We start from the raw sequence: 27,495 nt of genomic DNA on the forward strand, positions 1-27,495 counted from the left end.
ATAATGGTACAAAGGGACCCCGTTAAGATTATGCAATTAGACAGAGAAGGTAGATAGTGCATAATGTCATTCTGAGTCAACAGGAAAGTACGTTTTGGTGGCTTTTTTTTTTTTTTAAACTACAGTTTATTTCCACTTTCAAAATAAAAATTCACCTCAACTATGTTTATTTTTGTTACCACTCTCTATTTTCATCTTTTCCAACCGCTGATGACTTGGATATAGAAGGGATCCTTTGATTTTAATAATAATAAACATTTATGAGAGCACCAAGATTTGGAATATCACTCATTTACAGCTCAATGCTACATTATTTGTGCATCTGAAACTCCCAACAGGAGTTTTGGGAAACATGGTCCCGGTCTTTAAATCTCTGAACCGGGAGCTCAGCTCCAAAAATTTATCTGGTATGAACAAGTAAACTGATGGGCACAGCAAAAACTCCAATTCATGCTGCCCAACAGTAAGACAGTCATTCTGCTCCGTTGGATACAGATATTAAAAGACTGTGGGCTAGATACTCAGCTGGAATAAATTGGTAGAGTTCCATAAATCTGACTTAAGATCTCATCTTAGGGAATGTTCATTTCTTTAAATTTAATTGGGGAGTACAAAATGCACTCAGAATAAAATGGGCCAATCAGTGTGCACAAATATACAATGGCCACTATATAGTCTTATTGTTTGGCTCTGCGATTCGACACTGTGTGTGTAGAGATGGAGGCCCTGATGCATCAAAGTATTTAAATACATGCCTAATTTTAAACATGAGCAGTCCCTGACTTCAATGGGGCTTCTTACCTGCTTAAAGTCAGGCATGTACTTAGCTGAACTGGGGTCAGAAAGAGGATGCTTTTTTAAAGTATCAAATATCAGAGGAGTAGCTGTGTTAGTCTGGATCTGTAAAAGCGGCAAAGAGTTCTGTGGCACCTTATGGACTAACAAACGTATTGGAGCATGAGCTTTCGTGGGTGAATACCCACTTCATCAGATGCATGTAGTAGAAATTTCCAGAGGCAGGTATAAATATGCAAGCAAGAATCAGGCTAAGATAACGAGCATTCTGAACACAATAAACATCCTTGATTAATAATCTCGGCATTGATGTTTTGCTTTTAATCAGGACAATCCTTCCTGCACAGGTATCTTCAGTTACCTTGAGTTTTGTTCCAACACCATCAGTTCCAGACACCAAGATAGGATCTTTGTAACCAGCTGCTTTCAAGTCAAAGACACCAGCAAATCCTCCAAGCTCTGCATTGCAGCCTGCCAACCAGGAAAAAAAAGACAAAGGAATTAAACTTTTACTCCAATGGGATCCTGCCGGATCCTCCACCACCAAAGAGATTCCTTCTGAAGCTACTCAACATGACTTTAGTCAACAGAAGGGATCACAAGACTCTCTCTTCCCTTCCCTCTCCCAGCTCCCCAAAGTGCCTCTCTACAGTAGTCTCAGCCTCTGTTAAACTGGGCCCTGATCTAACCCCTATCATTGATTTCAGTTGTAAATTGGGCCCTTGGGGAACAAAAGCTGAGCTCTGGGCATAAATTTTGATCCCACGTGTTTATGCTGTTGATAAAAACAACAAAGCAGTGTGGGCTTTTTAGGGAAGGAATGTATCAACTAATATACTATTCAATTTCCAGAGCAATATCCGAGTATAAATGAAAGCACTGAGAATATTAAAATGCCGCAAAACATACATCTCTAAACTGTATTTAGGTTGTCTGGGCTTGACTGTTCCCTGCCCTACACCCTGTGTAAACTGCTTACACCTGCGCAAAATATGTGCAAAGTGACTGAAAACCATTACTATTCTGACTGGTCACATTTTACATCCCCTTTGCACAGAAAGTCAATGGGACTGAAGCTCTTGAGTCATTTACGCACTTTCACAAATGTTACCCTTGGTGTCAGCGAAAGGTGCTGATTAACAGCCTAATATACTGAAGACTTCTAACCACTTATGTCCCATTCCTACAAATCATCCAAATGTACAAAACCCATTGGAACTGAGCCAAGAACAGTGGGCCCTGATCCAGCAAACCACTGATTAAAGCACATGCTTAACTTTAAATACAGGAGTAGTTCCACAATAGGCCAGTTAAGTATGTGCTTTAATTGCTTCACTGGACTTAAGTTTTGAAACACACAGAGTTCCTTATCCTTTTAGGATATATTTTTATAATTACATAAGCCTTGTGATTGCACGTTCAATAGTTAATGTAGATTATTTGTCCCTTTTTGTACTTAAAAAGCTTTCTGTAAAAGCAGATAAGAAATGGCTGTAATAGGCTGAAGCCCATTCCTCCCTGAAGAAAGTTGCCAACAGGACATTTTCCCCCCACTGAGATGCAACACCCATTTTATGTCTCTACCTACAGTGCACTATTACTGTCAAGTAAATGTATGTTTGGCTTCCAGTTGTTAAGATTAGCACACATTAAAAAAAACTAACAATGAAAGGGGAAAAGCTGGAAAAAATCAGAATTAATAAATGAAAATTATTCACAGCTTTGGTAAATGTGAAAAAGATATAAAGATATTTGAAGGGCCTTAATTAATTTGAAAATTGAAATAAACTGTATTAACAAAATGTCTGTATTCATTGTAGACCCACACTTTGTTATACCACCATTAGTGACTTGTTATGGCAAGGCAAGTTTATGAAATCAGCATGAGGAGGGTCTGACCTGACCAGAGTTATCTGAGGAGCACATGGGTGTCTTGTATGCAAAACTGAGGTAATTCCATGTATGATGTATGGGGAGTTTTACACTTTCAGTGAAAAGTCACAGGCTTTCAAAATATGTATTGAAGAAAAATGAATCTCTGATACTGTACTCAAACTGATAATATAACTACTTAAAAATATGAGCAGGTGGTGAGATTTTTGCTCATGTATCTTAAATTTAGGGAATAAACCTCTGTGTTACATGAGCACCCTCAATTCTGTCGAACTCAAGGGGAGTTGAGAATGTGCTACACCTTTCAGGTAATATGTTTTATAGGGTCATTTTGACAAGTGATTCTGTATCTTTAGGGATTTCTGCATTTTGAATATCTCCTGGGTGTTTGCTCAACCCTGAATTTTCAAGGCAGGACACACAAACACGAGCATTTGCGTTACTCTAAAGATCTAATTACATCTATGGTTGTCAAGAACTGAGTGAACCAGGGATAATGGTACAAATCTGAGCTTACCTGGCCTTGAGGTGGCTGCTGCTAAGGGTTTAATTTTCTGAACCAAGGTATTGCCAGCTGCGATGTCCACCCCACTGTTTTTGTAAGTCAGGCCTCTAAAAGATTGTTAAAAAAAGTTTGAAGTAACCAATTACTAATGGCATAAATATGTTTGCCTTTTATAGTATTTACTTTCCTACATTACTGTGGTGCTCTGAGAATTAACTATATAGAACTCGATCCTGGCCCTAATGAACTCAATAGGAGTTTTCCTAGTAGCATCATCCCTTTTGTGTTTGCACAGTACTTTGCTAACGTATCGTACGCTGTAAGAACGATTAGAATAGCATGAAGGAATTCAGCAGTAGTGACATAACATCTACTATTCAACATATTTCAGACAAGCTCAGTAAGATTGAGGCACTGCACTGCTGTTTTGAGGCTAAGCTCATGCATATGGCTGAAGATAGGAACTAAGAGTACTGTGCTGTGTGATATATGACCCTCCTAGCCGTCATAAGGACTGCATCAGAGACCAGAACATAAGCCAACTGGCTACACACCAAGATACAATTTGCACAAAGATGACATTCAAAGGAGGGACAATGGGCTCCGTTTTGCAGACACTGGTCCATTGGCTTTAATTAGATTACTCACATGCTAAAAATTAAGCATCGGCTTAAGTCTTTTACGGACCAAGCAAGCATGATCAGTGGCTTGCAGGAAGCTCAAAATAGCATCCCACAATGAAGGTATTACACGGATCAGCACTGCTCTATGAGAACATATCCTTCAACTTAAGGTTAGACCTTCCTTAATGACTCGGGTGGTAGCAGCACAAAACACAGTGCATCTTTTTTTTCTTTTTTAATTAATAAGCAAACTTACTTTTAAAAAGATTTCTAGCACAAGACTGCTTAAAGAATGCACATTTTTCATGGCCCAATGTATTATGTGTGTGTGTGTGTATATATATATATATATATATATATATATTCTCTCTCTCTCTGAATATTTGGTTATAACTTGTACCCCAATTCAGTTAATGAACATATGTACAAAAATTGGAATAGCTATGTTCTTAACTGAGATATAAGTTATTACCCCCATATTCACAGGAAGGATACTTCATTTTTGGGACAGTCATTGTAGTTGCTTTCAATGCTCAGTTGTAGCAAATGTATTTTACTCAGATTGAGCAATTTGAATTCTTACACGGTCATGGGTATGGATGAGATGGCCTAATAGATATTTTAGCTCTCTAATTTTTTTGATTCAGTATTAGATTTATTCTCAAGGCGAAGCCCGATACTGGTTGAGGAACAGAGATCTGTTAGAATGACTGCCCTCTTCCCAATCTGTCTTATTAAGAAAAATTCCCTCCAAAAAGTTGCATACACACACATTTCTGTTCAAACATACAAAGGGAGAAACATTAAACATTTTCAGCTCCTAAATATATGCTGGATTTTGTTTTTCTTAAAAAGAGAATATTTTATTTTCAGAAAATGCTCTGGTTGCATTATAGCAGTGGTGGGCCATAAGTTGCCCAACCCTGCATTATAGAGTGAAACAATACTGCCTGAGGATTGATCCTGCCAGGTGCTGTGCGCCTCCCCTGAGCTGCCCCCTCAGGAGCAGATGCCTCCCAGCACCTTGCAGAATAAGTTCCTAGAGACTACTGCTGCACTTTATGGGCCCAATCTTTGGTCCCTGTGACCTGTGCTCAACACAGGACCCAAGGTGGGGTAAAGGTTATTTTGCATCACCTATTTGTTCTCCCAGTACTTGGAGCTGTCTGGCACCAGTTTGGCCTCCAATACACATTACAGCAGTCTCCGGGCCACTCAAACTTACACTAGCTCCCAAAGGGCTGACACATGACACGGAGATCATAAGAGCATAGAGGAATTCCAGCCATACTCCCTCTCTCTCCATGCCCCCTAAATTCAGTGCTTTACAGGGTCAGGCTCCTAGTGTCTGTTCAAGTACACTCTTTTCTCATGTAATACAGATATTTGATTATAATTTTTACTACAGCATTTATACCAATTATATGCTTTCACATAATTAAACAAATTATCAAATGGTGTACTGTACTCTCAGGAGAAATAAGACTAAATACAAGCACCGTTTCACATTTAGTTTATTTATTGATTATACATAAATGGCTTTACAATATACTAATCAAACAGCACTCTAGTAGCAAAATAGAGACTCTTACTAATACAGCCTCTTATACTTTGCATAATGGTCTATTACCAAAAGTTATTATGGCTGTTAATGAACTGGGGAAGAGGCAGATTGAGAAAAAACACTCCGTGTCTGGTAATATCAGTTAAAAAGTTTACAAGAGGTTCCAGACTACATCAAAAGGCAACAGCCAAGAATAGCAAGCGACAGTGCACAAAACAACCCCACCACCACCTTCCCAGGATTAATAAACCTGTGTCTCGCAGAACTATTTCAAAACAAATTACAAATTATAAGCTGGCTGTTCGTCAAAACCCAATAAAGCAGGAGTTCCAAAGCTTCTTGCTCCTTTTACACACATTTTAATAACACTAAGAATGAATCCAATAAAACAATCCACTAACATTTCTCCCATAAACAGGTGAGATGACTCTGTAAGACTAATGGGGAATATGAATTTAGTGCAGGAGAAAGTTACTGTTGTAAGAGCCTTGGAAACTGAAGTCCTCCATACACAGAATAGGCATAGTACAGGCAGCAGCAGTGCAAGTTACCCTAAACTTGCTTGTCACTGTTATTTACTCCAGACCTAGAAGAATCAGCTCTAGGTTGAAAGAGTAATTCAGTTTCCAAACCCAGTCAGTTGCTGGCCTCTCTTGCTGAGATCACTACAGAAATGCCAACCGTAAATTGCTACCTGCATCTGGGTACATCAGAAGCTGCCTAGAGACGACACACCAAGTTAAGTGATCCCTTGAGTTACTCATGTCTTTTGATCACTTCAGGTAGCACTAATAACGATCAATTTCAGGCAGTGCCTTCAGATATATACCTGGAATTGCTGAGGAAAGCTATAGCCCGATAACCAATGTCCTGTCTGTAAATGGCACCCTTGAAGTGTATGGCTGCTACTCCTTTGTTGGCTTCTTCCAGTGCTGACATCAGATCCTTCTTGACAGCCGTTACCGTAAGGACTCTTCCACCATTAGTCACTACTTTGCCATCCTTTACTGCCGTGCCTGCATGGAACACCTCCAGCCCTAGTTCTTTAGCCTTAGAAAATCCTGTAATATTTTACAATATAAATATAAAGAATCAGTCAGTCACTTAAAATACTTTGATCTATCACCTATTGTTAATTATTTGTATTCTAGCAGTATCTAGGAACCCCAATCAAGGATTAAATTGACTGTGCAGGCCCACATAACCACTCTGGTAACTAAATAAATATAAAGCAGCTAAATTCTGTCGACAGACAAAAGTGTTAGCTAAATGCCCTGGGACGTGGAAGGAGGCATTTAGCCGAGACATCTGCTTACAGATTTGATTTTTAGTTGTATTTTGCATTACTCTACTCTTACTTATGACCTTGAGTGACCAAAACAGATCAGCATGTTGCTGGGTAGGTACACCCCGCCACAGGGTGCCAGGTCATGTGTGGTCCAAAAGAACAGAAAAGGCTGTACCGCAGCCAGTTAATTCTTATACTAATGACCTTTACTATGGACTTGGTAGTTTGGTGTCCAGTGGCTGGCATCAATAGGGCGGTTCTTCTAGTCAGGGCAGCATGGCCTAATGGCCAGAGTTAGTAGAGGGCCCTTCCACTCAGGGCAATGTGGCCCAATGGCCAGAGGCAGTAAACAGCCCTTCTACAAGGAACTGTGGGCCCTAATGGCCAGATTCAGCATAGTAGCTCACCTCATTGAGACTGCCTGGCCTGCTGGGGGAGTGGGGAGCCACTCAGGGGTGTGTGGCACTCTAGGTAATGGGACTTGGGCCCCCCCTGCTCCTCTGAGTCCCAGCCCTGGGCTCTGTTGGAGGTGGGAGTGCTCACCACTGAGCCAGCAGGGATCCTTCCAAAACACGCTGACTGGTTCCCCAGTTTGCTCAGCATCAAAAAGTTTATGTTCCCTGGGCTGCTTCTTACCCTTTTCCCCTTATTGAAGCTCCCCAGTTCCTCTGGGGTCCTCAAATGGCCAGGCTCCCACCAGTGTGGCCCCTTTTCGGGGCTCTTTGGGCAGCCTGGAGTCAGTCTGACACTCTGCGAGCCCGAGCCCCAGCCCCACAGTCAGGGCCTGTAGCAACTCTCTAGAAATAGCTCACAGCCCGAGTCCTTCCCCTCCAGCAGCCTGCCTAGACTGAGCTGGGCTGCTACCATTTATATGCTGGGGCTAGTGCAGGGTAGGTACGTCCCGTCACACAGCACCAAAGTAACAATGGGCAGTGATGAATTTAATACTATCTTCAGGTTTCACAGCACCTCAACAGCATTCCATATTTAAAAAACATAGGACCAGAAAAAGAAGATGTCCTGAGTGTGAAATGCTGCGATTGTTGCCACAATGCTTATAGTATGGGAGTAAAGTATCAGTTTTCCTTCCCAGTCTGAACTTTATATGAAAGGAAAGACATTCTATTTGACTAATGAAAGCTAAAAATCTAACTCTGTGTGTGTGTGTGTGTGTGTGTGTGTGTGTGTGTGTGTGTGTGTGTGTGTGTGTGTGTGTGTGTGAAAATTCAGTTCTCTTGCTGACGCAGAGTCATAAATTGTTTTGTTTTCAAATCTCTATATTACATAGATTAATTTGTGCAAGGCATACGGGGGGAAAACTTCTTGCACAGTTACTCCTGATGTCTTTACCTGTTATTTCCAAGCCCTTGGCATAGTTTCCTGGATAACCTTCACTAGCCATGACCACAGTCATGGCTGCACTGTCTTCAGACCAAACAGGCATAGAACTAGACAGCTTTCTATTGATCGTTGCTTGTATAACTTCATACAAATCACTCTTCAATAATGGAAGAATTACCTACAAAAATGTAGACAAGTTAAAAAGACACTAAGGTTGAATTAAGTCCCAAATTTAGACACAGATTTTATAAAAAAAGATAGTTACTTTTTCTGTAACTGCTGTTCTTTGAGACGTGTTGCTCATGTCCATTCAACTTCAATGTGCATGCGTGCCATGTGCATCGGTGCCGGAAGTTTTTCCCTCAGCAGTATTCGTAGGGGACTGGCTCCGGCACCCCCTGGAGTGGCGCCCAAATGCTGCAGTATATAGGGAGCTGGCAGTTCCCCCCACACTCAGTTGGGTGCCGGTCACTTTGCCTGGAGACCGATCTGGAGCGGGATTTTAGGGACTGGTGGTGCTTGACGGATCCACGACAGCTTGAAGCCAGTGATCTAGGTCTCGCACTTGACGAGTGGTCATGGCATGAGGAGTGGGACCGGAAGTCGGAATGGGCCTGGTATCGAAAGTGCCCACACATGGTGATGCCTCCTAGGGATCAGTGACGGTTCGAGGAATGGCACCAGGAGGGACATGATCTCCTGCGCCTCCTGCAGGGCCTCTGGCGTGGATGGCATGTGGAGCTGATGGAGGTCTCTGCCACTCTCTGGGGCAGCTGGCAGGGATTGGGTTGGGCTATATCACTCCACCGGAGCTTGGGCCTGAGATCCCAACATGGGTCAAGAGCTACCCTGCATGGGACCTTGCTCTTATCCTTTCCCTTGCGGAAAGTTGGAGACCGGCCTTGCACTGCCTTCTTGGTTGGAGCCACGGATGGGGACCGGTGCTGGCCCATGGATGGTCCCGGTGGGGTGCTGCATACCAAGGTCACTGTACTCGGTGGTGAGCCGGAGCACTGCTCCGGTGCTGCGGTGAGGGCCAACTCCATAAGGAGCACTCTTAAACGAATATCATGCTCTCTCTTAGTCCTTGGCTTGAAGGACTTGCAAACTGCGCACTTCTCACTAATGTGTCCTTCACCCAAGCAATGCACACAACTGCTGTGTGGGCCATTAAAGGGCATGGGCTTCTTGCAGCGATCACAGGGCTTGAAGCCTGGGGATCAGGGCATGCCCCATCCCAAGACAAAGTTTCGTTTGGGACCTATGAAGTCTCTAACTATAGCTACGGGATTTATTAACACTAACAGAAAACTATGTACACTATAATACAAGAGATAACTGGTTTGTATGAACGAGCAGCAATAGCACTAGCTGAAGCAGCAACAGTTCCAGCAATGTCACTGGCGGCAAGAAGGAACTGAGGGTGGGGAGAACTGGCAGTGCCCTCTATAGTGCGGCATGTGCGTGCCACTCCAGAGAGCACCAGAGCCAGTTCCCTACGGATACCGCTGAGGGAAAAACTTCTGACACCCACACACACCTAAGTTGAATGAACATGAGCAACCACTCAAAGAAGAATTTGAAGCTTATCAGAGAAATTCCAAATAAATATTTTTTAACAAAGTAAACATTCCCCTGAAGTGTTTGTTACTCAAAACATTGTACACAAGAACCAGAAAATGAGACTATCTAGAGACAGAATATGAATGAGTGTGAAAGTGGCTGGTCTATTTATGTCATCCATATGGAGTGAAATGTAATTGAACAATCTGCATTAATGGTGAACTCTAAATTACTAAAAATAATAATATTTGCAAATCCTTACATTGGCTTTACTTATATGAGTGTATGGTCACCAAAGGGAATACATATGTATCTTCTCACCAATGTGATTAAAGGGTTCACAATCTGATCCTACATAACCTGACAGTCTTTCTTCAAAATTTGAACACTAATATAAATTTAAATCCCTTCTAAAGACTCACTTCTTATGCAATGAAGATATACGATGCCTAGAACTGAAAATAAAGAAAGCAAGCATTAAGGCATGCCGTTCTCTAGATCATAAGCTGCATAGGTCTGGGACTCAACTTTGTAGTTTGTTCAGCACTGAAAACATTTTTGGCACATAAACACATAGTAATTAATAATGTGGAAAAATACTAATCTATAACTGTTTTGAAGGAAATCGCTGTATAAAACTTAAAATACAAATTTTCTTTTTAAATCTTAACACAATTAGACAATTATGCATTAGATCTTTGCCTAAGTTTTCCCTATTTATAATCAGTGCAAATAAAGAAGCATGGATAAAAGTGTGATATATTTTCCATACCAACCTATTTTCAGACACTCACCTGACATTCTGGGTCACCAAACCTGCAATTAAACTCGAGAATCTTAGGCCCATCACTGGTAAGCATTAATCCAGCATATAGCACACCTAAAACAACAAACCACATTAAAACTAGTCTAAGTGACTGTACAGGCCATTTGTTTTGAAACTGTTTATAATGAATGTTGCATTTGCAATGCTATTATTAGGGGGTTGCCAGACCATGTTCACTCTAAACCTTAAATTTCAAACAAACATGTGGGGCAAAAATTATCCAAAATATCCTGCAGAATTTTGTCCACAATTATTTTCGTCTGTTGTTCTTTTAATTCAATCACTTGTGAGTGCAAATAATAGAATGAAGGCATGCGGTTACCTGATATGTGCAGCGAGACACAAATTCCATTACCTGCACTCATGCGTGATTACCCTGTTAACATTACAGGAATAAAAAATTGTGGACATAATTTTGCAGACTGCATCTGAAAATGTTGCCTTTACTATTCGTGCTCATTTGGAGGCTGATCCATCGGACTCAACAGAAAGAAGCCACTGACTTCAGTGGGCTTTGGATCAAGCCTTTGGAACCAAATCCAGCTCCCAAAGAAGTCCAAGTATTGCCATTAACTTCAGGGGGAGTTGGACTGGGCCCGTAGCAGGAGATGGGAGGAGGGAGTAAGCTATGTTTGCTGTCTGAAGACATAAACATCTAACAAAAACAAAAGCTTTCACCTACCAATATAAGGGACACCCTCTTCTTTCATCCCATCAACCGTTTTCTGAAGAATTGTATCTCTGATTTTCAGCAGCAAATCTTTGGAAACCTAATGAAATATTATTAGAAATTAATGTATTTTTTCCTAGTGTCATACAAGTGCCTTTTTTTTTTTTGCACTGCTTTTAAGAGCCATGCAGCAGTATTCCAGGTATCTTTCACCACTGAATTTCAACAAGACAAAGCGAATATCTCATTATCTATCTAGAAAGAGCATACAGCAGTACTGACACTATGGCTCAGATCCCACAACATTTCCACACGTTTTAACGCTATATGTGCAAGTAGTCTCATTGACATAATGGAACTCCTCATTTGCATAACGTTAAGTATGTGTGTAAATGTTTGCAGGAAGGGAAGGTCAAGATAAGTTAAGGCTGGAATGCACACAGGATATTAATGACTGAATCACTGTCAAATAAAATCAACATAGCTATGTTGTGATACAAAGTTCACTTTTGCAATGGAAGAAAGTCAATTGACCAGAATATCAACCAAAAGAAAGTAAAGTAAATCCCTTTGCAAACAACAGTTACCCATCAAACAGAAACACCAAATCATAAGAGACATATGACAAAGGACAATCATTCTAACTTAAATAAAAGAAAAATTGATTTTTAACCAATTAGTATGGGTGACAAGGATTTAGTAACACTAAATACCGGCACAAAATGCAATATGGCAGAAAATCCAGACTTCCACCTTCACAATTAAAATATAATTCAGTAAGGATGCACCACTCTTTAGTGCAAGACAATCAAGCCTGGTGAAACACAATCCCTTGTGTCATCTCCCTTGGCTAGAAGCTCTCTCTGACCAATCCTGTTTGCCAGGATAGGACAAATAACACACACACACTTTTAATATTAAACTCCACCAAAACAGCTTCCCAATATCATATTACACCTGTGGTGCTGGGCAATAAGCTCCCATCCCTCCAGTGTTTGGGCCCTGGTCTCCATCCATTAACCGTTTGTGATCCTGGGCTGGTGGCATGGGGGCAACAGTGACACCATCAGTGAAGCACAAGCACTGTAAGGAAACATGAATAGTTACATACCCAAAATGTATATGACTAAAACTAGCACCACTGGAAATGGTGAATATAATCCCAGTTTTCAGACTTATAAAACCTGATAGTAAAAGCAATTAGCTCCACCGCCCTAAAAATATAAACACACATTAGCATTCTAAGCACTTCTCATCCCCTGCTCCCTCAAGAAGTATCAACTTGTGCTGTAGAACCCTTATATACAAGTTATTCTGTAGGAACAGCAGAATGACACTGAGGAGGCACACAGATAAGAAGAGCAACTGGAATTTCCATTGCAGAGATTACTCCCGAGGAAGGGAAGCATTACATAGTTCTTTTTCCTTCTCCCGTGATCACAAAAAACAAACTGACTTTCAAAATTACATAGCTACCATATGCTTCCATGCTTCATAGGGTCTTCAAAGAGCTCCCCCTGCCAGTCTCTTTTGGGAATTAAGCACTGTCAATCACTGTTCGGACAACTGCAAATATTGCTTGTTCAGGACTGCTTACAAGAACCATTTATAATTCCATTCAGAGGCAGGCAGGGTACCCTTATAACAGTAAGCAAAAAGAGCCAAACGACATGTGTATCTCAGACCCTACAAAATTGTACTCACTCATGATGGATTATTTTTGACAACCAATCCAAATACTATTTTTGCTTTTTCATAAACTCTAAGGTCAGAAGGGACCATCGTGATCATCTAGTCTGACCTTCTGCACTTTTCAGGCCACAGAACCTCACCCACCCACTCGTGTAATAGACCCCTAATCTCTGGCTGAGTTATCGAAGTCCTCAAAGAACTTTCAAGTAAGTTTTCATGTTCTTGTACTGAAATCCTTTGATGTCCTTTTGGCTAATTAAGAGTATCACCTTGTACATATTTAACTTGAGAGAACCACCAGCCTAAGTTCCCCTTAGTTCCAGACCAGCAGGGCTGATGAGACGGGGGAAGCCAGTACAAATTACCAGGGCCCGGTGGTCCGGAAGGGGGCCCGGGGCCCAGCTTCGCTGGCCCTGTTTAGTTGGTTCGCCCTTGCTGGGGGGCCTCTCAAATTTTTTTTCACCGGGGCTGGACTTGCTCTTGGCAGCCCTGCAGACCAGGTCAGTATAAAGAACATGACCATCTGATATCTGCAGTTCTGTTTTCTTTAGGCAGGGCAGGATTCTGATGTGGCCTCCGCTATGACTGGTCAATAAAGCAGTGATGGCTATTTTTCATATATATCATATCACCCTCCAAAGCTCAAGTGTGCCTCATCTAATATAGGCATATTTTAGCCCCGAGTGAGAAACCCAAGACCATACTTAGACTTCCTATGTTGCAGCAGTAATGGAAAGTTACCATGCCATCTTTTTAGAAACTGGGCCTGAATGCTCATTTACACTAAGGTCTGTTTACACCCTCTGCCAGTGTTAAGGGGCTTAAAGTGGGTGGGACTGAAATATATGTACATTTCAGGCTTCTCTAGACTGCCAGGATGGTGTAAAGGGGCCTTAGTATTAACAAAAATTCAGGCCCTAATACTGGTTACTTGTACAGTATCTTGTAAGTAAGTTGGTATAGTAGGTCTCTAAATGTTCCTTCAGTAAGCTGTAACCCAAACTCTTAAGAGTACAAAAAGCATACTTACAGAAACCTCTTCTCCTACAAGAAGTTCTTCAACAACAACAGTATCCCCAGCTACTCCAAAAGTCTTATCCTGCATTAAAAATTATCTTTATTTCTTCTGTCTCCATTTCAGTCATTTCAAACAACATTCAAACCTTTGTAATCCTCCCAAACCAGCAAGGAAAAATACATCTGGAACCATCTGTTCTGTTTCCAACCTCCACATCAGACATGTTGACAATGTTGAATGCTTTTTTCCTCTCGCTTTTCATAACACAGACATGCTCTTGAAAGTTTCTAAACTCAACATTGATACCTCTTGGGTTACTGACTGGCAATTCCTCATATCTTTTTTGTTTTAAGTTTTGAACCAATATTATTTCAGACTGGAGCAATGATTCTCAGCCTTGTAGAGCAGAAAATCTACTTTGTTCAGAACACTTACGGAGGAATGCGAGAACATCACTCCACGGAAATGTTTGCATGCTGACCACATATTAATGCAGTGCACTGTCAAGGCAACTTTGTGGCTCTCTGAGGCCATATCTACATGATTACTTTTGTCGGTATAACTTATGTTGCTCAGAGGTGTGAAAAAATTTAGCGATTATCTTCAAAAACTCATGGAAGATGGGAAAGATGCCAGAGGACTGGAAGAGGGGAAATATGGAGCCAATCTGTAAAATGGCGAATAAGGACAACAAAAGGAATTACAGGCCAGTCAGTTTAACTTCAGTACCCGGAAAGATAATGGAGCAAATAATTCAAGAAATCAATTTGCAAACACCTAGAAGATAATAAGGTGATAAGTAACAGCCAACATGGATTCGTCAAGAACAAATCATGTCAAACCAACTTAATAGCTTTCTTTGACAGGGTAACAAGCCTGGATAGGGGGAAGCAGTAGATGTGACATATCTTGAATTTAGTCAGGCTTTTGATACTGTCTCGCATGATCTTCTCATAAACAAACTAAGGAAATACAACTTAGATGGTGCTATTATAAGGTGGATGTATAACTACACCTCTGCCCCACTATAATGTGGTTGTGGAGAGCCAAAAATCCCTACCGCGTTATAGCTGAAACCCCGTTATATCGGGGTAGGGGTGGCAGGGCTCCGGTAGGGATTAAAGGAGCTCTGGGCTCCGGCAGCTGTGGGGAGCCCAGGCCCATTAAATTGCTGGCAAGCCCCACTGCCGCAGCCCCGAGGTAGCAGCGGCAGGGCTCCAGCAGTGATTTAAAGGGCCTAGGGCTCCCCACAGCAGCCGGAGGCCCGGACCCTTTAAAACACCGCCAGAGCCCCACTGCTACCGTGCTATACACGAATCTGTGTTATATCGGGTCACATTATAGCGGGGTAGAGGTGTCGTTGGAAAACCATCCCCAGAGAATAATCATCAGTTGTTCACAGTCAAGATGGAAGGGAATATCAAGTGGGGTCCCTCAGGGATCAGTCCTGGGTCCGGTTCTGTACAGTATCTTCATCAATGTTTAAAATAGTGGCATAGAGAGTACACTTATAAAGTTTGTGGACGATACCAACCTGGAAAGGTTGTGAGAACTGGTTAAAAGACAGGGAACAAAGGGTAGGAATTAATGGCAAATTCTCAGAATGGAGAGGGGTAACTAGTGGTGTTCCCCAAGGGTCAGTCCTAGGACCAATCCTATTCAATTTATTCATAAATGATCTGGAGAAAGGGGTAAACAGTGAGGTGGCAAAGTTTGCAGATGATACTAAAACTACTCAAAATAGTTAAGACCAAACCAGATTGTGAAGAACTTCAGAAACATCTCACAAAACTAAGTGATTGGGTAACAAAATGGCAAATGAAATTTAATGTGGATAAACGTAAAGTAATGCACATTGGAAAAAATAACCCCAACTATACATACAATATGATGGGGGCTAATTTAGATGGCCTAGTTTTACTTGGTCCTGGCTTGGCATAGGGGGCTGGACTTGCTGATTTTTCAAAGTCCTTTCCAGCTCCACATTTCTATGAATCTATAAGTTGTGTTAAGCTAATGTACGTTCCACGTAAATCACACCAAAATGCCTTTGATGTTTTGCTGTTGTCACCAACAAACATAAAATTCTCATGCAAAATGGGTATTTACATAACATTGCAACTCACCTGCATGATTTCATGCACAGCTTTGCAGGCTCCCTCTTTGTTAGTAGCCACAATTACTCCTTTGCCAGCAGCCAGACCACTAGCTTTTACAACCAGGGCAGGAAAGTCCACGCTTTTAAAAAAAGAGAGAATGACTGGTCAGATCACGAAGGATGAATATAGGCAAATAACACAGGAATGCAGAGGCAAGATTAGAAAAGCAAAGGCACAAAATGAACTCAAACTAGCTATGGGAATAAAAGGGAAACAAGACGACTTTTTATCAATACATTAGAAGCAAGAGGAAGACTAAGGACAGGGTAGGCCCACTGCTCAATGAGGAGGGGGAAACAGTAACGGGAGACTTGGAAATGGCAGAGATGCTTAATGACGTCTTTGTTTCAGTCTTCACTGAGAAGTCTGAAGGAATGTCTAGTATAGTGAATGCTTACGGGAAGAGGGTAGGTTTAGAAGAGAAAATAAGGAAAGAGCAAGTAAAAAATCACTTAGAAAAGTTAGATGCCTGCAAGTCACCAGGGCCTGATGAAATGCATCCTAGAATACTCAAGGAGTTAATGGAAGAGGTATCTGAGCCTCTAGCTATTATCTTCGGGAAATCATGGGAGACGGGGGAGATTCCAGAAGACTGGAAGGGGGCAAATATAGTGCCCATCTATAAAAAGGGAAATAAAAACAACCCAGGAAACTACAGACCAGTTAGTTTAACTTCTGTGCCAGGGAAGATAATGGAGCAGGTAATCAAAGAAATCATCTGCAAACACTTGGAAGGTGGTAAGGTGATAGGCAATAGCCAGCATGGATTTGTAAAGAACAAATCGTGTCAAACTAATCTGATAGCGTTCTTTGATAGGATAACGAGCCTTGTGGATAAGGGAGAAGCGGTGGATGTGATATACCTAGACTTTAGTAAGGCATTTGATACAGTCTCTCATGATATTCTTATAGATAAGCTAGGAAAGTACAATTTAGATGGGGCTACTATAAGGTGGGTGCATAACTGGCTGGATAACCGTACTCAGAGAGTAGTTGTTAATGGCTCCCAATCCTGCTGGAAAGGTATAACAAGTGGGGTTCCGCAGGGTTCTGTTTTGGGACCGGTTCTGTTCAATATCTTCATCAACGATTTAGATGTTGGCATAGAAAGTACGCTTATTAAGTTTGCGGACGATACCAAACTGGGAGGGATTGCAACTGCTTTGGAGGACAGGGTCAAAATTCAAAATGATCTGGACAAGTTGGAGAAATGGTCTGAGGTAAACAGGATGAAGTTCAATAAAGATAAATGCAAAGTGCTCCACTTAGGAAGGAACAATCAGTTTCACACATACAGAATGGGAAGAGACTGTCTAGGAAGGAGTATGGCAGGAAGAGATCTAGAGGTCATAGTGGACCACAAGCTTAATATGAGTCAACAGTGTGATACTGTTGCAAAAAAAGCAAACATGATTCTGGGATGCATTAACAGGTGTGTTGTAAACAAGACATGAGAAGTCATTCTTCCGCTTTACTCTGCGCTGGTTAGGCCTCAACTGGAGTATTGTGTCCAGTTCTGGGCACCGCATTTCAAGAAAGATGTGGAGAAATTGGAAAGGGTCCAGAGAAGAGCAACAAGAATGATTAAAGGTCTTGAGAACATGACCTATGAAGGAAGGCTGAAGGAATTGGGTTTGTTTAGTTTGGAAAAGAGAAGACTGAGAGAGGACATGATAGCAGTTTTCAGGTATCTAAAAGGGTGTCATCAGGAGGAGGGAGAAAACTTGTTCACCTTAGCCTCCAATGATAGAACAAGAAACAATGGGCTTAAACTGCAGCAAGGGAGATTTAGGTTGGACATTAGGAAAAAGTTCCTAACTGTTAGGGTAATTAAACACTGGAATAGATTGCCTAGGGAAGTTGTGGAATCTCCATCTCTGGAGATATTTAAGAGTAGGTTAGATAAATGTCTATCAGGGATGGTCTAGACAGTATTTGGTCCTGCCATGAGGGCAGGGGACTGGACTCTATGACCTCTCGAGGTCCCTTCCAGTCCTAGAGTCTATGAGTCTATGAAACTGAGGGATTCCATAACAACCTGTCAGCCTCTGATGCATTTTCAAATCTAAGCCTCCTACCTTCATGGATTTTGAAGGCTGAAAATAAGAGTTCATATGTTCACTACATCACAATAGCCATTTAACTATGATTGAAAAAAAACACACACATAATCAAGTGTCTTCCCCTGTCAACCCACTTCATTACACTATTTCTGGTTGCCATTTCTTTCCATTGTTATCTGACACTAACTTTTCTGACAGGGAAAAGAAGCATTTTATTTCTGTTAGCAGTGCGGACCAATACTGTTGCTGAGTGAGCAGGACTGACTTCTGACTAGTGCAGTGGTGGGCAACCTCCGCCTCATCAGCGTATTCCACTGGTGGGCTGAGAGACAGTTTGTTTACATCGAGCATCTGCAGGCATGGCCACCCACAGCTCCCAGTGGCCACAGTTCGCCGTTCCCAGCCACTGGCAGCTGTGGGCAGCTGTGCTTGCGTATGGTCAATGTAAACAAAGTGTCTTGTGGCCTGTCAGCAGATTACCCTGACAGGCAGCATGTTACCCACCACTGGAGTAGTGGATCATCAACAGGATTGATGATGAAGCTCCAGTTGCAGAATGTGCATTACTAGTAATAAGCATGAACCACAGAGAACCCATTATGATTTTCAGATCCCAATCTAGGTTTGCATAGTTGGCAAGAAAAAAAAAAAAACAACAACACCTTTTCCCTTGTAATCTGAGCACAGTTGAACTGTCATTAAAGAGCAATAAATGTAGAACTCATATTGATGCCATTTTTGCAGGGTTACTTTTAGACTGTCTTTTGAATACATGAACATTGGGCCACTACTGAAAAGAATAACTGAATGAATAGTGGGTTGCCAACTTTAGGTGCTTAACATATTGTAAACACACTACTGTAATGATAATAAAAGAGACTAAATATGGAAGTTTGTTTACCTGGTAATAAAGCTACAAGCTTCTTCAGGATTGGTGAATGCTTTCCATCTTGCAGTGGGGATCCCATGTCGGTCCAGAAAGGCTTTACAAAAACTCTTACTGGACTCGAGCTGAGCTGCCCTTGCTGTAGGACCAAAACATCTTACCCCAGCTCCTGTCAAGTCATCAACAATGCCTAGCAATAAAGATATTTAAGAGTTATTATTACTACAGTACTGAGCTGGTTTATAAGAGTTACAAGTTAATAAAGTTGTTGCTTTGTATAACCATTTTGACACATTAGTGAGTAAGAGCTAAAAACATTGTGCCATGTATAGGATACATCATGGGGATTGTGCCCCATGGACCTCAAGGGCAGTGTTCGCCGTAACTAGCAGGGGACGATCTGGTCTTTAGGACTCTTAGGTCAGAATTTGTTGTTGCACCATGTAACTGCAGTAACACCACTTTAATAGATACAACTCCTTTCTCCCTTTTTACAACCCTCAGCCAAAAAGTCCATAGTAATCACTGGGGGAGAATAGCGCATGAAGTGTGAGAGAATCAAACTAAAACTTACAAAATTCTGTAGGTAAGTCTCTATATGCTGACTTCCAAATCAGTCAGTCATTTCCAAAAACATTTAATAAGTTAGTTAAGGTTGCTAAGTGACAACACTGACACATCATTTACAAACCCAAGCACTTAAAAGAAAAGATCTGAATAGTTAAGGACATCATACATTTTAAACTACATGCATAAGAACCTTCAGAAATATGCATTTCATAAGAATACAACCATCTGGAACTTCAGGGAACAATGGGCCTGCATCTGTTCCCAATGAACACATTTGGATACTTGCTATTGACTTCAGTGGGAAGAGAAGAAAGCCTAATATTCCATTAATCTAGGGGACCTTGAAAGTCCCGTCCTCCCACCCCCAAGATATGAATCTGGCCCTCAAACAAAAATAAAACAATATAAAATCAAAAAAATACACTCAGAACATTTGTTCAGCAGAGCAAGTTATAATTAGGAGATTCTGGTTTCTATTCCTGACAGCCTGCATGACTTTGGGCAAGTCAATTAGAGACTGATGTGCAGAGATGCTGTGCCCACCCACAAATCCTATTAACTTCAACAAACATTGCAGGTATTCAGCACCTCTGAAAAATCAGATCTTTACTCATTCTGTGCCTTAGTGCCACATCCGCAAAACAGGAATATTAATACCTCCCAACTTCACAGCATAAATCAGTTAAAAGTTTACAAGGTGCTCAGATATTAAACTGATAAGAACAGATACTACACTTGATCTGAGCCAGAGGCCCGATACTATAATGCCACAGAAAGCCTCTAAATAAACACAAAACTATCCTCAGCAGTGGTAATTTTTTCTAGCATATATGAAGCAACATATTAAAACCCATAATTCCATGAATAGTTATATGGTAATAAGTGGGTAGAACTTTGATAATTTATTTTAAATTTACCAGCAGCAAGAGGAACTTCTGGGCCAACCACCACAAGTTTGATCTCATTGTCTTTGCAGAACTGGGCAAGAGCGGCATGATTACTGATTGAGATGGCTGTCAAAAGATGCAAGAGAAATTTAAACAGAGAGTACAATGAGGAACAGAAGATTTACATATAAAATAAAAAGAGAAAGCTTGCAAGAGACTAGATATCAAATTTTGTGACGAAAGCTCTGCAAAAAGGCAATATTATTCCACAATTTTTATCAAGAATAAATCCAACGTCAACAGTGGGGTGAGTCACCTGAACTCACACAGTTCTGAGCTGAACTGGTCATTTGCAAAGGGAGTGATAGCAGTCTGAAGCTACTCTCATCATTTGAGAAACAGAGCAAAAGCACACACTCTTTTAGTCCTGGGATATTTTGCTTTAAGCTTTTTTCTCTTTTCATGATGCAGTGTTGCAGCATAGCACCCTCGTTAGTATGTTTACAGGATGGGAAATATACTGAGGAAGGTGAGAGTTTTGTTGTATTTTAGGTTGCCACAAAAACCAAATTAAATCCATAGAATTATATCCTGATTGTTTAAACCCTTGAGATTGGCAATACTGCAACTGGCAAATAAGAGCATCATGTCAGACTGCTGCACCCCTGCTATGTGCTCACCCCAACTCTCCGGGAGATTCTCTCTTGTGCCCAGCTTCTACTAAATGCAGCCAAATAAGAGGCGTTCTGTCAGAGAGACCTGATTATGGGTTTCTTTTTCTCTGTCCCAGCACTGGCACAGGTTAGAATAGCTCGGGGAAAAAAATCAAGACATTATACTTCGTACTGTATTGTCTTCCTGCAGGACTCAGCTAAAAACAGACATTATGACATAGAAAATATTAGCAGAGGATCCACTGTATGTGCAAATGTCCCAGCAAGAAAGACCAATGAAGGAGTCATTTTGTTCATGTATTATTCCAAAATGCACCTGTTTAACATGCACCATAATTTTCGTGACAGTGTAGGCTGAAAGGGAATATTTTTTTTATTCTTTCTGAAACCATTCATTTGGCATATGACTATTGTATTCTGGCCTGTCTTCCTTTCTTCAGGATAGAGTTTCCAAACCTGGATGCCTAAAGTTTGACCCTTAACTCCATATACAGGCATCTGAATAAAAAAAAAAGTCATTAGAAGTGTTGTATACCCAGAAATCCCAGTGAAGTCAATGGGTGCTCATCATGTTTGCAAAACAAAGCATTTTTATTCTGGTGCCTAAATATGGAGTTAGCAGTCTCACTTCAGACACCCAGGTTTGAAAATTTTGGCCACTATGACTAAAGTTCTGGAAAACTGGTATTAGATTTTTTTTTTTTTTTTAAAAGATCGGATATCCTTTTGTACCTCAATGACTTGCCAAAAATAAGTCACCCATAAAGCCACTTTTTTTGAGAGACAGGTGCTGTTTAACTGTGATCAGACTATAAACCTTTTGTGAAAGAGAACATTGATTTTTTAAAATCTGCATTATTTCCCTTGGAAAAGCACGAGACATGAGACTTCAATGCTAATTAAAGGGTATCTTGTGCATTCTGCTGTACATTGCTGCAAAAGAGAGGGAAGGATAGACGTCCAGGACCAAATCTTGATTAGACTGAAGTCAGTGGCAACACTCCCATTGAGATACATGGGAAAAGGATTAAATCCCTATGCTTTAGAATATAATAAGGCTCACGTGCCTCTGTGTAATTATTTCTCATTTTCTCTCTCACACTGCAATCTAGACCTAGTTCCTCGCCCAAGCAGCAAGTCTTGGCTCTATAGAGATGCAAGGGAGTGTGGGGAAGCAAGATAAAGCCTTCCCCCACAAGCCACAGAATATTAACCTGGATTTGTGAGGAAGTGTGAATTATGCCCCTCTAATGCCTGAAGGGGCTTGGATTTACCGCTTCACACACATTCAGTGAAGCTCCAGTCCAGCAAAGTACTTAAATGGGTGTTTGAGGGGACTATTCAAGTAGCTAAAATGATGTTCATGCTTTCTTGGACTGGGGCCAGAATTTCCAGTATGTAGATAGATGCATCATTTTTTTTTTAACTGGGAAGGTGACAGAAAAGTGTAGTAATTCTTACAACAGTATTCTTTAAATGACATTTAATTTAATAATCTGGATCTCGTGCGAGCTGGCTTTAACTTCATTTAACACAGGGACAAATCTCTTTATTTAACATTGTGGATGCAGAGGCATCATATGATTTCCATGTGAATGCTCATTCCCTTCCCCTCACCTGCAAAGACAAGCAACAGATTTGTTCAGTTTGGCTGATGATACTGCAAACGGTCAAATAAGACAGAGAAAAATAAATATGGCATTTCTTTGGTTGAACCGTCAGGTGAAGTGAAAGTTACAGATCAGTGATTTTCAGCCTGTGGTCCGCAGACGTCTGGGGGGCCGTAGACTATGTCTAAGGGGTCCACAAAAGGTTGTCGTTACCATAGATCAGTGGTTTTCAACCTGGGGTCTGCAGACTATGTCTAAGATTTCCAAAGGGGTCGACACCTCCATTCAAATTTTTTAGAGGTCAACAAATGAAAAAAAAAGTTTAAAAACACTGATCTAGAGCATTTATTTTATATACAGAATGTGTAAAATCTCTCATGGCTCATGTTTTCACAGGAGGTGGTAAGCAGATTTTAGTTGCATGCTATACAAGCATATATACAGCATGTGTGTGTATATATAATGTGCATCTACACATATACTGCATTAATCTAAATTTTATGTGTAATAACATATTTCAAAGTATACAGTTTAAGGCTATATTCATTGAAATATATGGAAACTTAAGCCAGTCATTAAAATATTCTCTTCAGCGGTGTGATCTAATGCAGCAAGTAATTCCTGGCTCCCTCTCCTGAACTGAGTAATTATTCCTGCTCTCCCACTGAATAACTGCGTGACTTTAGGAAAGTCACTCAAACCAACATTTTCAAAAGCCACCTACAATTTTGGATGCTCAACTTTAAATAGCTTATGTCTGACTTTTATAATTGAGGACTACCAATTCCATTTCAAGCCAATTGATGCTATAGGTACTTAAAACCTCTGAAAAAGGCTAGAATTAACCTAACCTCATTATGTCCCGATATGTAAAACGTGGATAAGAACATTTTCTTACCTACAGCATTCACCCTTAAAAACTTGCTAATCTCTTAGGTAACTAAATAAGCAATATCTCAATACACACCTAACATTCTTTGTGGGCACAAGTGTGACCCAGATTACACACCTGTGCAGGGGGAATAAGGAAGCATAAGGAGAGTAAGCTGGCACCAGAGTGGGATGCCTTGTCATAGGCAGGCTAGGAAGGCGTAGACTTTTAATCGGTAAATGTTGATTTCACTATATACACCCCACCACCACCCCTGACAAAATACTTCCATCGTCATAACAGAAATTAACAGATAAGCGAAGTAAGAAAAACGCTGCTTGAGAAGTTATTAGAGTTGGATTTAAGGTGATTTACTTTGTACTTTTGACATGTTGACAATGTGTGTTTAACGGTTATGAAGCTTTAACTTTTAGACTCTCAACATCTGCTGTCATTAAATAACTGTCTGGCCCCACCCCATGGTTTTCTGTAACTGTCAAAAATCAACACATTAAAAAAAATGCTTAAAAATAAACATTGATATTATCCAGGCTTCGCAGGATTCAGACATTTCTTTTATAGACAGCCGTGTCTGCAGGGCCTCTTGCTATACAAGATAGTGGGTGGTCGCTTGCTTCCACATCCCCAAAGCAGCACCAGCATAGCTGAGCTGGTGCAGAGGGGGAAATAATCCACACAAGATAAATTACAGTCCGAGTAAAGTTTTTTTAATTACTTTTCACCCTATCCAAACATCACCTTTATAAGCATTCAGGGTCTGAAACATAAGAACTCCTATGACACTAATAGACAGAACCCTAAATTTACCAATGAATCAGTTTAGGCTCAACTACTGGTACTATACATTTAAAAAACAAACACACACTATTTTAGGTTCTCTTTTTCATTTATTACCCGAATTTGAAATTTTTCCATTATTGGCTGTTCCTGCATTTCCTGGAGCGACTAGCACTCGTTTTATATGTGGTGACTGCGCTAATTTCCAGGCCAGGGCATGTTCTCTGCCACCACCACCAATCACAAGCACTTGATCAGCCATCAGTCTGCGCAAAACAACAAAAGTAATAATATTCAGATTAGGAAAGCAACAACATCATTGCGTACACTCATCAGCTAACAGGTTTGGTTTGCAGAGCAGCAGAGGAACTCACTGAGAAGGCAAATGGCATTTTTGCCTGTTTCACATAATTATTGTTCTGCAGTTTTGGGTATAAATGTGGTGATCAAGAGAGCAAGGTAACGATAGCACTGGCTCAACCAAGCACAGCACAGTCCCCATAGAAGTTTTCCCACTGAGTTCTGCTACTGCACATCAGCACGTACCTCCTATACCATTCCTGGTTCTCTCCTTTCCAGACTACCAACTGTACCAAATTACACAATAGTTTTATGACATGGATAAAATGTTCACTAGTGGCCTGGCTATGATTAATCACAGGACATTTTATACTGTAACCTAAATAGGTTTCTGAAGAATGTGAAAATGTCAAAGGTAAAGTCCCTTTGGACTAGTGAAGAATGATTTGCTAGTCTGTCTAGTGGTGTTGCCAAATAGGAGAGCTCAAGACTTCTCACGAATGATGTCTGAAAATCTTCTTAATACTTTATATGAAAATGAAAGGGTCAGAATGATGAAACGGGGAAATGTCTTCCAACCTTGATCTTTAGGACAGAGCAACCGCATTCCAAACAAAACTTTACAGACAAACACATGAAGCGCAGCATGTCCTGCCAGGAGCTGAACCAGGGTCTTTTCCAGCATTCCTCCAAAATCAGTGGAAACACTCCCATAGATTTCAGTGAGAGTTAGCTGGGTGAAACCTCCAAATGAACTAAGATTAACTCACATTACTTCAACGGGAGTTGATAATGCTTAGAGTCTTGCATGCTAAGGCTCAGCCTTTGCAACAATAAGAAGCAAGTTGCTGTAGTAAGTAAGACATTACTTAAGCATTTCAGTGACATTTTATCTTTACGTTAAGTTTCTAAATGAATTAATAGAAATAAATAGGTATTCTAACTTGGAGTTTCTGAAAAAAAAAAAAAAAAGAAGGTAAAATTCCAAGATATTGACCAAATAATCTATAATCGGGGTTCTAAACTTTTTTCTTTCTAAGGCCTCTTCAACATGCTATAAAAACTCCACAGCCCACCTGTGCCACAATTGTTTTTCTGCATATAAAAGCCAGGACCAATGTCAGGGGGGTAGCAATCAGGGTAGTTGCCTGGGGCCCCACACCACTGCGAGCCCCAATGAAGCTACATTGCTCAGGCTTCTGCTTCAACACTGAGAGATGGGCTTCAGACCCATGGGTGGGGCTTCAGACCCATGGGTGGGGCTTCAGCTTTCCGCCCTGGGCCTCAGTGAGTCTAATGCTGGCCCTGTTTGGTGGCCTTCCTGAAGCCTGTTCGCAGCCCCCGACCTCTGGTTGAGAACTACTAATCTATAATATTCACAGCAGTCCAGTCTATCAGTTAGACCTTGAAGAAGCCATTCAGTAAAGGAGAATTAATTTGAGCAGAATGCAAGAAGCTACAAACTGGTGTTGCTAAGCCTGAATGTAAAATGTACTAGCGGCAAGAATGAGTTTTATTTTTTTAAAACCATAACACATACTAGTCAGTAGTTTATACACATACCAAATAGACAGAGTTAACAGTATTATTAAATAGTGAAAATATTTTTTTAAAAGCTTTCAGCAGAGGGAAGCAACTTTTTAATGCTTAACAATACATTTCACGTGGTCAATAAGGGGGTCTTGTGTCTTTGCTGTCCAAACCATCTTACATTCATTAGGAGGAAGAACACCAGTTAAATAGGAATTTTACTCAAAATTGGAAAAACAGCTCTGTGTTGTAATCTTACCAACATGGCACTTAAATACACTTAAATACCATTTGTCTTCCTGTATTTCTTCCATGAAGAGGCTGGTGATCAATCCACTCTTGTACATGGGTACAGTTTCACCCAAAGCAGGGCACAGACAAAAAGCATTTGGCACAGTATTCATGTTGGACGTACGTACTCACAAGCTCTATTCACAGAAGGCTAAAGACCAGAACTTTGATGTAAAAGGGTAAGAAAGAACTGTCAGAGACCTAGTCTCCCAGAAAAATTCATAGATTCTAAGTCTAGAAGACACCATTGTGATCATCCAGTCTGATCTCTTGTACAACTCAGGCCATAGAAATTCCCCTAATAATTCCTAGAGTATATCTTTTAGAAAAACAATCAATCCTGATTTAAAAATAGTGATGGAGAATCCACCATGACCCTTGACAAATTGTTCTACGGTTAAAAAGTGACTTATGACAGCTATGACTGATAGCAGGTTTTCAGCCAATCAGCAGGACAAGGTATTGATATCATTCCCAAATCAGCCATATTTCATAAGAAATGTAGTTAGTCTGCTGAAAGCCTGACTCAAACCCTGCTACCTTCTCTCCATATAGCAGCCACCTAGCGCACGTCCAGACTAACCCGCGGCATCGGCGGGTTAAAATCGATTGCTCGGGGATCGATATATCGCTTCTAGTCTGGACGCGATGTATCGATCCCCGAGCGTGCTTACATCGATTCCGGAACTCCATCAACCCGAACGGAGTTCCGGAATTGACACGGAGAGCCGCGGACATCGATGCCACGCCGTCCAGACGGGTGAGTACCTCGATTTTAGAAATTTGACTTCAGCTACGTTATTCCCGTAGCTGAAGTTGCGTATCTAAAATCGATTTTAATACCTAGTCTGGACGTGGGCCTAGTTTTGCTCCTTTTGGTGACTAGACACTAGAAACTTGTAATCCCTGGGAATTGTTACTATTCAGGGCATGGCTTCCACTGCAAAGGGATCACTTAGTATAATGTTGGGAATATATATGAAAAAGCACCTTTTTAAACCTAAAAAGTCTTAATAATAAATTGTGGGCAGGAAGATCCCACAAATTTTCCAGAAGATATTTCAATTCTATATGCAAT

General features: G+C 40.9%; 1 protein-coding gene and 1 pseudogene across 5 annotated transcripts in view; both read right to left on the minus strand.

The window, feature by feature from the left end:
- The window catches only part of LOC127037416 (trifunctional purine biosynthetic protein adenosine-3), a 58,092-nt gene that overhangs the window by 28,158 nt on the left and 2,439 nt on the right, over positions 1-27,495 (minus strand). For 3 of the 5 annotated variants that reach the window (XM_050929122.1, XM_050929113.1, XM_050929104.1), the window contains exons 2-13: positions 24,414-24,562; positions 20,374-20,469; positions 18,902-19,076; positions 15,905-16,016; positions 13,791-13,859; positions 12,026-12,151; positions 11,081-11,168; positions 10,367-10,452; positions 8,019-8,187; positions 6,210-6,441; positions 3,206-3,300; positions 1,157-1,266 (exon numbers count right to left, since the gene is read on the minus strand). In XM_050929122.1, coding sequence (XP_050785079.1) covers positions 1,157-1,266; positions 3,206-3,300; positions 6,210-6,441; positions 8,019-8,187; positions 10,367-10,452; positions 11,081-11,168; positions 12,026-12,151; positions 13,791-13,859; positions 15,905-16,016; positions 18,902-19,076; positions 20,374-20,469; positions 24,414-24,558 — 1,503 coding nt within the window. In that variant the 5' untranslated portion in view covers positions 24,559-24,562. Of the gene's footprint in view, positions 1-1,156; positions 1,267-3,205; positions 3,301-6,209; positions 6,442-8,018; positions 8,188-10,366; positions 10,453-11,080; positions 11,169-12,025; positions 12,152-13,790; positions 13,860-15,904; positions 16,017-18,901; positions 19,077-20,373; positions 20,470-24,413; positions 24,563-26,385; positions 26,405-27,495 lie in introns of those variants that run through there. The other 2 variants (XM_050929131.1, XM_050929139.1) reach the window with 2 other exon arrangements.
- Positions 20,049-20,219, minus strand: LOC127043400 (uncharacterized; annotated as a pseudogene).

The sequence above is a fragment of the Gopherus flavomarginatus genome, chromosome 1, assembly GCF_025201925.1.
Source record: "Gopherus flavomarginatus isolate rGopFla2 chromosome 1, rGopFla2.mat.asm, whole genome shotgun sequence".
Lineage (NCBI taxonomy): Eukaryota > Metazoa > Chordata > Testudines > Testudinidae > Gopherus > Gopherus flavomarginatus.